At 40.1% G+C, this 13016-nt stretch overlaps 1 protein-coding gene across 3 annotated transcripts in view; it reads right to left on the bottom strand.

Moving 5' to 3' along the window:
• EEFSEC (eukaryotic elongation factor, selenocysteine-tRNA specific) overlaps positions 1–13016 on the bottom strand; it is a 127514-nt gene that overhangs the window by 86930 nt on the left and 27568 nt on the right. For all 3 annotated transcript variants that reach the window (XM_074602735.1, XM_074602736.1, XM_074602737.1), the window contains exons 2-3: positions 5994–6201; positions 2325–2421 (exon numbers count right to left, since the gene is read on the bottom strand). In XM_074602735.1, coding sequence (XP_074458836.1) covers positions 2325–2421; positions 5994–6201 — 305 coding nt within the window. The remainder of the gene's footprint in view (positions 1–2324; positions 2422–5993; positions 6202–13016) is intronic.

Raw genomic sequence — 13016 nt, forward strand, 5'->3', positions numbered from 1 at the left:
AGTGTGTTTTGCTACTTCAGCTTTTTTGGATTTTGTGAAAGTGAACTTATATACAGATATTAGTGCCCCATAAAGCCCATCTCCCTGCCTCCTTCCGCGAAAAGCTATTACATTGTGTTAAGTTTTCAAAGTCGACTTCCCCTTCAGATCTCTGTTAACACTTCTTGGAGGATTAAACCACTAAGAAAAATAGCTACCTAAGTACCATTTTCTGGAGAAATTCTCCAAGTTTAGGATTTCTGTTTTGCTTATAAACAGTTTTTTAAAATATACAATCATAGACAGAAGACTTTTTAGTTAGAGAAAGGCAGTTTGTACCCAATGGTGCTTCAGAGGAACTGGTTCACCCCTGTCTCCAATGACTTTTGATCTCTACCTCTGTTATAACATCAGCATTTAAACTCGGCACTGACTGTAACGTCTGCTTTTAAGGTCAGAGACTGCAAGTTACAACCAAGTTGTAATGGCAGAACAATGGAGGGAGTCTCTTATCAAGGACAGAAAGGATAATACCTTGAAGCTCAATGGCAGGGCTCACACAGCATTTGCCAGCTCTTCCAATATTAGGTCTCAGAGTTGACAGAAACAGCTGCAACATGGGTATTTCCTTCAAAGGTTTTAACCCTTTGGAACACCCCAGTAACTCTACCCGAAACCAGATGAAGACGGAACTAAGAACTGGCTTACCTCTACCTCTCTAGACATTGCTGTGGGCAGCCTAGTTCTTGCTATGTTTCTTCTAAGGCCACGTCACGCCTCCATGCCCGTCGCAGGCCCCACGTGCCTGGGAAGAGGCATGACATTCCGTGCTCAGCAGCCCTGTGGAACATCCTGCCTTTGTACAAACCTTGGGCCAGACATCCCTAGATTTTTGACGACTGGTGCTGCACCCTGGCTTCAGCAGTTTACAAGTATTTAAAACCTGGCAGCATCCAAAGCACCTGAATCAGACCTTGTCAAGTCTGCAAAGAATAATACCTTTGTTTTAGGACTACTTTCTGCTGTCTGCACATAACAGCGGCACCCCTACGGGGCAAAGATGCTACTTTTCCCTACAGCTGGAACTAAGGATACTTGTGGAGCATCGGCTTGCTTAAAATCTTCTCTTGTTCACATGGGTCTGATATATAAGGTTAGTTATACAATCATACAGTTCTTTCCAGGCCCTACCTCACATTCAGGGCACAGGGTAAATCCAGGCCATGCGTTTTATCTGTTGCAGATGTGCAAGGCATGCAGTCAGTAAGGCAGCGTATCAGAGAAAGATTGTCTTACACGAAGGCAGGTGGTGCCCCTCTAGAGAATGGATTCTACGCTTGCTTATGCCAGAACTCCCATGTACTATCATTCTCTTAAAAATGAAACTTTCCACAGGTAATCACTGACTATACACCTCACACTGTCAAACCAGAAACCTCAAAGCGTAACAGAAGTGCTAAGCACTCACAATTGCAATCAAAATTGGCTGGTACTATGATCTGAACATGAGCACGTCCCAAAAGAGTTCCTAGTTTCCTCAAATTTGGCAACCAAAACCAGTAAACTCGGTGGACTTAACTCCTTTGTGCCTCGGCCTCCCAATCTAAATATGGATTAAAGTCACCTCTATACTTCCTACAGGTCTTCTGGAAGTAAATTAACTGTTTGCCAAGTGCTCATGACCACAGTGATGTGTGCCAAAGAAAAGTCCAGGAGGAAATTAATCATTCTGAACGCAGAGCAGTATTTGAATGGAGTCATGAGGCCACACAGAGAATAATGAGAACTAAAACAAAATACGGACTACCTGCTCAGTAGTTGAGCCCTGTCCGTCCTGTGCAAGGAAGAAGATAGGGGTTGTTTGGAATAAAGAATCATGCACTTAAACACTGGATCATAATACACCCACGAAGGAAGGAGACAATTCCCAACATGTAACTTTTAAGTGCCTGACCACAACTTTGCTGTTTTCTTAACAGTGGTACAATCATAAAACAGCACCTACACCAAGGATATGGCGGAATTTTAACGCTATTTTTATTCATTATGCTTCATAATTCTTTACAACTTTAAAACAAATTTCACCACACATGTGGTAGCTGTTTCTTTAGACACACCTATTCAAAGGCCCTGAAGCCTATTAGTTGAAAAAGACCATCCACTTTCGGGGCATGCAACCTCAACTTCTCCATTCACTGGAAGGAATCTCTAAAGAATCAGGTTCCTTAAAACTGACATTATTGCAGGAGTTCCTCAGCTCTAGATACTAATAGAATATACTCCAAAAGACTTAAAAGAAAAGTTTGAGCACGTTTTATGTTGTTATTATGTTCTTCAGCAGGTACCTCAATTAATTCAGAAACACCTAGTGGATTCTCAGACTCTGGGGCTTCTGGTCCACCGGGCTTTGCTGCAACAGCAACAATAGGACACCCACAGAACCTGAAAGAGAGAAAGACTCCCACCATTAGACCACCGATCTCCTACACATGTCAATGTAAAGTAGTTCCAGGCTCATCTGACAAGGCAGGCAAGGAAACTCCCTCAAATTCCAATTTATCTGCTCCTCCCCCATAGAGAAGAACTGACAATTTTTTCTCGAATTACAAATACGTGCGCTACTGGACTTGACTATGAAGTCTTCAATCCTGCTTAATATTAGCTACTGAATCGACTCTGTGGCAGTCAGTTTATTTCAGAAGCAAGGGTCTGTTACCCAGCCTTATCGCAGTGGCTTTGCATTCAAGCCGTTTTACCTGGAGACTAGCACTGTTTTCAACTTTCGTTAAAGCAATTACAATCCTAGCTATAGAGTCATAACCTTCCAAAGTGGAGCCAACTGCAAGATGGCACATGATGTCTACCTGAGTCTGCAGGCAAGACCTGCAGACAACAGAAATATCTAAATCTACTGAAATCAAAGTTCATGAAACCCACAATCTCAAACACGCAAAGGTTCAGAGAAGAGCAGTAATTCCACCCTTGACCTCAGTTTAGCTTTTCTCTTGCAATGAATTTTACTCTTCAAATTCTTAATATTCAGCAGCTTCTTTAAAGTCTGCTGACTAAGTCTGCAACTTTTGCTCCCTAAAGCCTAGTGTTTCAATCATCCAAAAGCTTGTTTTGCCTATATTTGGAAAGGGAAGTTAGACTACAAGCCAAATTAGCACTGCATTTTTGCGAAAGTCAGGATTAACCATGTAAAATACAAAATATATTTTAAAGCAATGGAATAATAACCAGCAATAAAACAAAACAGTGATTGGTTCTCATAGATACTTGATTCTTATGCAACGGATTCAGACCAACAGTAATTATTCTTGTCATCCTTTTGACACCCACCCCCCACAAACTTTATCTCAAAAAGGGAGTGAGCTGGGAGGAAAAAGACAGTGCACCTTGATAAAGAAAAACTGCTAAGTTCTACAGAGGGAGCTCATTTAGTGGTCAAACAGTAATCAAGAGTATAAGGAATTTTCTTTGTTTATATGCTGTAAGTCTGAGGCATCTAGGGATAAAGGGTAACAAAAACATGCACTGAAAATTCCTGTGATCAACCATAAAACTTTTGGAAACTTATTTTCATACAAATGCTGTAGGGCACTATATTGCAATATATAGAAATTTATGCTGAACCAGGTGCTTTATTCCTTTTCCCCATATATCAGAACAAACTGGAGTAATCACTTTCTGCCTTTGGAGGCATTTCCAAACCTGATTCAGCCCTACTAAAACTCTTACTCCATCACACCGATTTATTGTCAGAGTTTAGATCCTGCTGGACAAAGATAAAAGCTGGCGTGTGCAAAAAACTGTGAAAAAAATAGCAATTCCATTCGTAGGGACAGCTTGCTTTTACTTTTGGCGTCAAGCCATGGAACAAGCAAGTTTTGATTAGGTTAAATTTACAAGTGTCAAACTATTCAAATATATGACAGTTACTTTCCTCTACCTGTTTCTTCCACCTTCTTTGGTATCTCCTGACAACACTACAATAATTTCCCCAGCATCAAGGGCAACACCTACTCTCCAGCTGCAACAGACTTCAGATTCGCTTGGAATGATGCACGCGTGCCTGTGTGTGTAGGGAAATAACAATCACCAAGTAAACCACTCCTGGAAAAAAAACTCTTTGCCAAGTTTTTGGGGTCAGAGGCAGCTGTCAAATGGTCTCAGATGTGCTTTGCTAATAAGAGCAGTTTAGAAATACAAAAACAGTTAGAAAGCATGCATTTGGAAATTCAAATTCGAGTGGGGAAAAGAGGCTGTTGAGAACCAAGACATGCCTGAGACACAACAGGACGAGCACTTTACAATCAAGCCCAGGTCAGCAGTGCTGTCAAAGCACCATAAAGCACGGACTGCACATGCAAAAACTGGGTTTTTCTTATGAGAACAATACACAGACACGTCCAATAAAAGAGCATTTCTAGGATCCAGAGTTCAAACGAGAAACTAAAACATTGTCACAGGACCACTTCTCTCCAGGTGGAATCATGGCTGTTGTGATCAGCTGATCCATATCCTTGTTTAAAAGGGGACAGGAGGTAAGGACCTCACGGTTAGCATGTCAGCTCTTTCAAAAACTCACTTCCCCCTTCGGTTTTGACAGAGGCTGATAATTTTCAAGACATGCGTTAAAGACCCATCTGTACTCCAGGATACAAAGAGAAGTTTTAATTCAAACAGCATACATACAAAGTATTTCTCAACACAGAAATTTGTCTTCCTTTTATGAATATGTCCTTTTTTTCCCAGTCATTCACAATACCATCTTGGACTAAAGCAAGAAGGAAGTACCACCTGCAGCAACAATTACTGCAGTTCAAGAACAACAAAATTTTAAAAGAACAAAATAAAAATGAGCAGTATATTAAGATAAACTCATAAAAATCATTATCATCTTGGCATAGATGAGAAACAGATACAAAATAACTATTAATTGTAATGTTGCTTAATTCACATTCTATATATCAACATTTCAAACAACCAAATAAAACCATAAGAAAGTCATTAGATAATTATCTCTAAATTTTTATTAACGTCATTATCTCAGTGCTGTCCCCATTAGGATTACCTGTGAGTTTCATCAGTAAACTCACAGCTATAAAAAACCGTTGATCCAAAATGCTTTGAGCTATTGCAGGTGTCTCCTTTCCCCAGCTCCCCTAAAACAAGGGGCTGCAAACTACAGAGAAAACCAAGCCACCCTGTATTTATTTGCCCTTAAACCGATAATTCCAAGAGAGAATTGAAAGTTGCAGGGTTCTGTCTAAGTTCACAAGAGAGAGTTTCACATTCTTGGTGACCTCTGAAACATTCCCAGCAAAAAGAACAGACCCAAGAGCACCACGGGAACTAGAAAGACACCAAGAGCTCTGCAGTCACTACTGTGGCAGTGGCACAGTTGAAATGGAAGCTGCATTTCAATTTGTGGAACCAGTAAATGAGTATTGTGTCTGTACTGTATCTTCCCACTTCATAACAGCCTTATTTCCACTCACGAATTTCACTGCACTCCACTCATTATGTACGCCTCAATTAATTTACCTAAACAGGACTAATAAACATCATCCCAGCCAGAGCCACATTACATCATATAAACATCCATCGTTCTGTTTTCCCTAGTTAGGTTGATCATTTTTTTGACCCTCATTTAAGGAAAAACCCTAACATTTTCTTTCCAACAACCAAAAAAACGTCAGTTTTTCACCCAGTCTGGGTATTCTGGCTTTGTTTTACCCAGTCTCCCAAACAGCCCTTTAAACAGAAAAGCTTCATTATAGGAAAGTATTTCTCTACACACGATACTTGCAGTTGCAAATTCAGGACTGCATTTGAGTTTCTGATAGTCTTCCCACTCATCATCTTTGCTAGCCGTTTCTCTGTTTGTATTTCACCTAGTGGGGGCCAGATTTGGTGTGTGTAGGAGCACATTGGAAGGGAAACGTGGCTGAAATATTTTTGTTAAACATTTTGTTACGAGTTAGTTGTTAATATCACCGTTAACTTACTTTGTGTTTTCCAAGGTCTTCTGCATTTTCTTAGTCATCTTCTCAATGGCACTTTGCCTCTTCCCCTCTGGAAGGAGATCTATTTTGTTCAGAACTACCACCATCTTCTGGCAGGCAATTTGCCCAATTACCAAGCACTCTGCTGACTGCGTCTGCATCCCTTTTGTCACATCTATTACAAGCATCATCAAATCAATAATCTGGGCACCTGGAGGAGAATTCAGAGTCAGTATTGCAGCAGCATAAAGATATTAAGGATCATTTTCTCGAATAGTTTCCATAAAAACTGTCAGGACATGTAAAAACACCCAGAAACATGAATAAAACATAGGTCAAAGCAAGGACTGAATGCCGGCTGTGTTTGACAATAAGACCTCAGAAATTTAAGCTATTATATGCTACCATCAGATCATAAAAAAAAAAATACAGAAGCATACAATAGCTTATATATTCTTCTACATTAACAGTTCAAGTTTAAGGATGTTATGATTAAAAAAAACAACCAAACACAACAAACCTAAGAAAACTACCCCTGCAGCAACACAAGCATGACATTTGTGTCAATTAAGAGATAATCTAAGAGCTAAATAAGAATATGGTGCAGCCAGAGAAACACGCAACAGCATCGCAGACAGTTGCACATGCAGAGCGACCCCAGTAAGAGCCAACTACATGCCCCAACACTACGTCTGCAATCCTCAGTCCCCACCTGCTTCCCACCGTTCCTTCTTTCACAGTCCAGAATTTGATAAAGTGAAAACAAGATGACCCCACTTGGGCTTACCCCAAGTCTAAATAAATTCCCACAATCCCTCAAGGTGAGGGAAAGGTGATTTAAGCCCTGCAATATGTTGTCGTTCACCCCCAATCTACATAACTTGAATATGTACCTTCGTACACATCCACAAACAGATCCAATTCTTAGATCTCTTCAAGAAAAGTTTGCGACATTTTAGGCTGAAGTTACCTAGCATGCTTATGGATTATTTTTATTTTGGTTTTCAAAATATTGTTGCCATGAACCCTTAATCCTTTGATTGAAGTAACCTGAATTTCATGGATTTAAATAAGTTTTCAAGGAAGCTTTTGATGATTGTTGGGCCTTCCACTAATTACATTCAGAATTTTCTCGTCTCCAGGTAACTGAAATACTCTGAATGCCAGAAAAGCGCAACGGACTTCAGTGCTGAGAAGGTTTAAACATAAAACAAAATCTAAAGCTGAACAACCAGAAAGTCGTATGTCAAAAAATACATTTTGAAAAATGATCGAAGTTACAAATTGTGCAAAATTGCTGCATTCTAAAATTAAGTACTTTAAATATTTGCCTTAAGCTTTTGATCAGAAGAACAAGAAATCGATACAACTGGTCCTTGTTCCTTTGCCCTCTCCAGCCTTCCTCCCCCTTCCACTTTTTTTTTTTTTTTTTTTTTAAAAAGCTTTTACAATGGCTATGACAACAGCTACCCTTGTTCGTAATTCCCATGAACTCAGGAGAGGAAGTCATTCTGAGGTTGAAGTGCATGGGTGAGTGGGTGGGTGGGAGCAACAACAAGAAAAAAAAAAATTATGGTTACAACAAATGACTATTTTCAACCTACCAAAGCTTTCATCTTGTAATAACAAATGCTAAACCCTTCAGAGCACTAGTTGGATAATTATGACGTTTCCAAAGTTCCTGCAGAATTTTCACCAATCATTTCAAATATCTCTCCATAACAAATTGAAGATAGACTTTATATCTTCAAAAGTATTTTTAATTTTTATTGTTTCAAGAATTGTGTTAATCTAGAACTTGCTTAAATTAGAATACAAGCATCATGAAGGCTCGACTTCATACCCCACACAGAAGGGCAGACCTAAAGGAGCGGAAGCGAGAGGAGTGAACAGCATGAAAATAGTTCAAGTGGGACAAAATGCTGAACAATCAGAATGCAGGCACTTTTGTGAGTACATACAGCAGGGTTGGTTTTTTTCAAACTTAATACAACACATATATTTAATATTAAACTAAACCACATAGTAATTTTTACTACCCAGGTGACATCCTTAAAATAAATGGGAATTAATAATTAATAAACCATCAAGTCAAATTAATTATTAAATACTATTAAAAGTGCATCTAGTAAAATAACAAAACTGCAGCTTAAGTTTTGTCTAACTCTGCTATGACACTACTGGAGCACAGCAATCCTGATGCTCCAGAATTAAGCCAAAATAACCAGATCCAAATCTGATAAGATGCATTGTATGTGGTGTATGGCGATAAGATGCATTATATGTGGTATATGGTGTCTCTTCACCCCAACAGGAGACAAAATCTGCTCTGAAACTGTTATATGCTGTTTCAGTACAAGTTATCTTGAACCACTAAATCAACTGCTCTGAATACATTTGTTATAAAGCAAATACTTGTAATGGCTGTATTTATTAATCTATTAGCAACACTTTAAAAGAGCTATAAAAATCATCGGCCCAGTTGCTAGAAGGTCAAGAATGTCTAACTCGGGGCGTTTCAGAGCAAAGAGATGAGTAAAGGAAAAATAATCACGACGTTCCAGTCAAAAACATATTACAAGTCAAGGAAACGGCAGCATAGCCAAGCTCACAAATATGTGCCTCGGTACAACTACTGTCCCTCCCCTCCAAAGCCTTAACCTGCTAACCCGCCACAGTTCGTAGGAGATGTTGCAAGACGGTACAAGAAAGCGTGGCAAGGGGAGAGCTGGCACCCACGCAAGGTGAGAAGCTGCTGCCCTTCAACAGTGTCGTGGAACCAAGGGAAAGATCAAGACAGCACCGACAGAAATACTTTAACTGCACTCTCCTCCAGGCATGAGGGCATTTTGTACATGTCTACTCGTGCATATCAAGACGTGAATGCTCAAGTTTACAGGACCCTTGGGTAACAAGATGAAAAAAAAAAAAAAAGCAGCTGAGATTGTTTCACAACTTTCCTCTTTGAGTTGTTTAATAGGCCATCTTTGACAACTCACCTTCTTCCCAATCCCTCAAGTCTTATAGAGAGTTCTACATTTTGTTTTATTCTATAACCCACTTCCTTAGTTGCCCTTCATCCATGCATAATAGTTCATTAAATACTAAAATGAAATAACCTAGGGAAGTCAAAACAAAGTACACAGGGATTCACAAATGTAACATTTCTAATCAGGAAAGCTGCCGAGACACTTGGAACACGGTGACAAAACTATAAACCCACCACCACCCCAAACGTGGAACAACTCATTCAGTACACTTTTTCCTCATAGCATGTAAATAGCAGTAATAGCAGACTAACAACATGTTTAACTTCCTATTCTCTACTTAAATAATCCCTATCACACTAGTAATCAATCAACTCACTATCACATTGGTTTTCAGCCAACAAGAGCAACACTCCTGAAAAATTTTCTACGGCAGAGCAAGATTTAACCAGGAAAGGTGAAGTGAGGATGGACTATCTCGAAGTAATCTCACTTGGGAAGACCTTTCAACTGAGACATAAAAATATTACAGCCATCCCAAATGGAGACCCCAAAAACAATAACAAAAGAAGGTGAGAGTATCCCTCAAACCTGCACTGTCTGACCACAGACCACCTGCCGTGAGCTCTTGCGTGAAATGGAACAAAGAAAGAACTGAAACGCTTTGCTTTTGCTCAAAAAAGGAGACAAGATACGGTCCTACACAGTTAAGAAGAGTGATATGGAAGAGATAAGTGTTCCTCAAGCCCTCAAAGCAGGCAAACAGCCTGAAACTACCTTGAATGAAGCAGACACGTGCAAAGGACAGGAAGCGCAGCAATTAAGAAAAACATTTTATCTGCGTTGAAGCAGGTCATATAGAAACAATAATAAAGTTAAACCAAGGTATTCAAACGATCCCCCCTAGAGAAAAAACAGGGGTGTAACCTTTCATTTGCTGTTTCATCTATGAAAGAGGTGTTCAAGAACACTCAGAAAGATAAAAAGTCCTCCTGACGTGCGATTTCTCACTTTGTTGGAAAATGAAAGATCGGCTATCAGAGAATCCTTCGCGTGATGACACACAGCTCAGATGTAGCCCTGTAACGACCAAACGAAACAAACTAGTTGTCATCAGAAAACACAAGGGGGTGGGGAAAGATGGGAATTATATTGCAAGATAAGCAGCTAAACCACAGCGAAAACACAAAGTAAAGTAGATAGTCCGAGTGAAGAAAAACAAACCAGAAAGATAACACGTGAACAGAGAGCATCTGGATGACAGCCAGATACGGGGAAAATGCAATAAGACCGGCCGCACAGCATCCCAGAGAAAAGACCGCAAGAAGTGCCGGCCACACTCCTTTGTACCACAGAAGTGCCAGGGAACACAGAACTCACAGATACTAAGAAAAACACCTTCACGGAGAACACAAAGAAAAAGTCCAGTCCCTGCTTTGACAATCACATCCATCCCGCTCTTGTTTCTGAATTTTGGGGAGTATCGCATTATAAACAATCACGAGGGAAGTAATTTGTTACTCTTCACTCATCGGACTAGTTCAATCAGAGATGTCACAGATTATGACAAGTTTCAGAAGGCAGCAGCCACCAGCAAGTCAGTTTCCCTAAACTGGCCATCGGCTCGGTCTCTCCAAGGGAAGAGCGAAATGATACCACGTGCAACACATCGTTCATAGCCAGCTCTTGATTCTGAAAGAACTCCCTGGCTGCTGTCTGAGCACACTGAAAAAGAGAGATGACCCAGAAGAACAGTATGCATTAAAAAAAAAAATAAAAAAATTGTACTGATGAACTTTTAAACTTTAGGAGAAAATTTATTGCATTTATGTTATTTAGTGCATTCTGTCTTCAAACCCTTACTGACACAAGAAGAAAGGGCTGCCCAGAGCTCTGGGCAACAAGGCTGCAGACCTTCACCCCCCGCATCAGATTCACTCCTCAAATGTGTTAAGTGTTGTCACACCCACCTTTGATTTCCACACAGCTTATACAAATAAAGCACACTTGATTTTGCTCACAGAAGCTGAAGTAGGCATACTCCGCAGTGTTTACATGCTATGTCTCACATCCTTGTGCAAAAGCATGCAATTAGTAAAACCAGATCCAGTATTCACAGGAAAACACCATGTGAGTAACCCAGCCTACAGGCTGCATTTTTAAAAACTGTAAAGCACTATAATCGCCATGTTTATTTTGGAACAGAACGTTACATCTTCTTTAACAAATCTCCTTCAACCTCGGTCACAGAAGTTGTTGCAGTTCTGCGTGTACAGGAACTCAAAACCCCGTCTGTTTGTGCAACCTGTTGCACACTTGTAAACCACGTACCCAAACTCCCAGGCTGAGCTGTGCATAGAGAGAGCCGTACAGCAAAGCACAACGTTTGCAGTATGTTTAAGAGAGTATCATGAGGTCTAGAGTAAAAAAAAAAAAACACCGTCCCAAAACATTCCAGCCTCTCATATTAATTTATCAGTTCCAAAAGCTTATTACTACTTTATTATATGGGCACTGTATACCCCCTTTCAGAACCCTTTGGTTATAAACTCCAAGCACTAAAGTGTCGCAAAGTGTAAAGCAATTTCATCCTTACTGAAAAGGAGACCCAAAAGGCACTTTCAATAAATGGGCGGAATCTCAATTGTTTTCCCTTCAACAGATGTAGATCAAGAATATCAGAGCACTTCAAAGTACTACTATTTCGGCAAGTGTTAAGTTTAGTATTCCATTAGATTCCCCACAATCCATCAATATAAAGCAACTTGGCTTTATATATACATATATATATATATATATATATATATAAAAACCAGTAAAACCTGGGCCAGTGGGGGGAAGAGGAGGGGGGCTGAGTCCTGCCTGAGCGAGTGGGAGGTTTCGCACGCCGCACCGGCACAGAATACAAGCACAGATTCTGACTCCTGCCTTCTTTAAGCTACTGGGTCCCGTTCTCTTTGTGGTAATCTTTTTAACTGACTTTGCACAAACAGTACAACTCCTGTTCACAGGCACCGAAAGGAAGCAGAAAATGGAATTTGAAATGTAAAAATAAAATAATTGTGGGCCATGGGCTATAATTTGATTTCATGCTTTACAAGGAAATGAAAGGGGACTTCCTTAAACATACCTTTTTTTTTTTTTAAATATGCTTTTTACCATGTTAGGATTTCCTCCAGTGCAGAAGAGAAAATAGGATTGTAGAAAATGTACCGTTCTCAAGTATCATTGCTACTCAGGGGCAAAGCTCTGTTTTAATGTGCACTTCCCATTCTGGGGAAGAGGAAATTCTTCAATTAATAAACCGGGTGGACTGAGGCGAGTTTTTAAGGTTTAATCAATTTCATCTGCACATAGGATAAAAAGACCGACTATTCTACCATTTTTGCCTCCCCTATTCCCCTTTCAAAAAAATAATAAAATCAATGTTTTATTTTAAATTCTTTGAGGTTAGTATCTCCTGTCTCAGGAAATATTGTCTATATCATGCAGTGAGTATGAAACTTCCCCCTTCCCACCCCCCCCCCTTTTTTTTTTTTTTTTTTTTAAGAATCTTTATTCAGAAACAACTAAATTATTCTCTGCTTTCATATACAGTAGCACCTGGGGAGATGCTACAAGTCACACAGGATTTTGCCAGGCACCTTCGGGGAGGGCATTGTGATGAATAAGGAAGATGTTTTACAGGATAGGAAATCTCCCCAAATTTAAACAGAAATAGGAGGTGTGATGGGGGAGAGAGACACGCACAACTGGAGGGCATGAATTACTCATGAAGAAACCCTCTGTAAAGCAATGCAAATCATGGATCAAAACCGATACCACAACTTTCGTTCGGAAATGCTTTGAAAAGAACAGGAACTGGTGGAGTTCAAGCGTCCCACCACCGTTTCCCAGACATGCTGTTCCTAAAGCTTTCAGCAGCTGTACGCACAAGCGGGGAGCCGAGCAGCTTCCAACTCCGGACAGCTTGGAATATCTCTGATGGTGAGGGTCAGACTGGCAACCCACAAGACTTCTTTCTGAATGCACAGTAAAG

Source organism: Larus michahellis, chromosome 10, assembly GCF_964199755.1.
Source record: "Larus michahellis chromosome 10, bLarMic1.1, whole genome shotgun sequence".
NCBI classification, from domain to species: Eukaryota; Metazoa; Chordata; class Aves; order Charadriiformes; family Laridae; genus Larus; species Larus michahellis.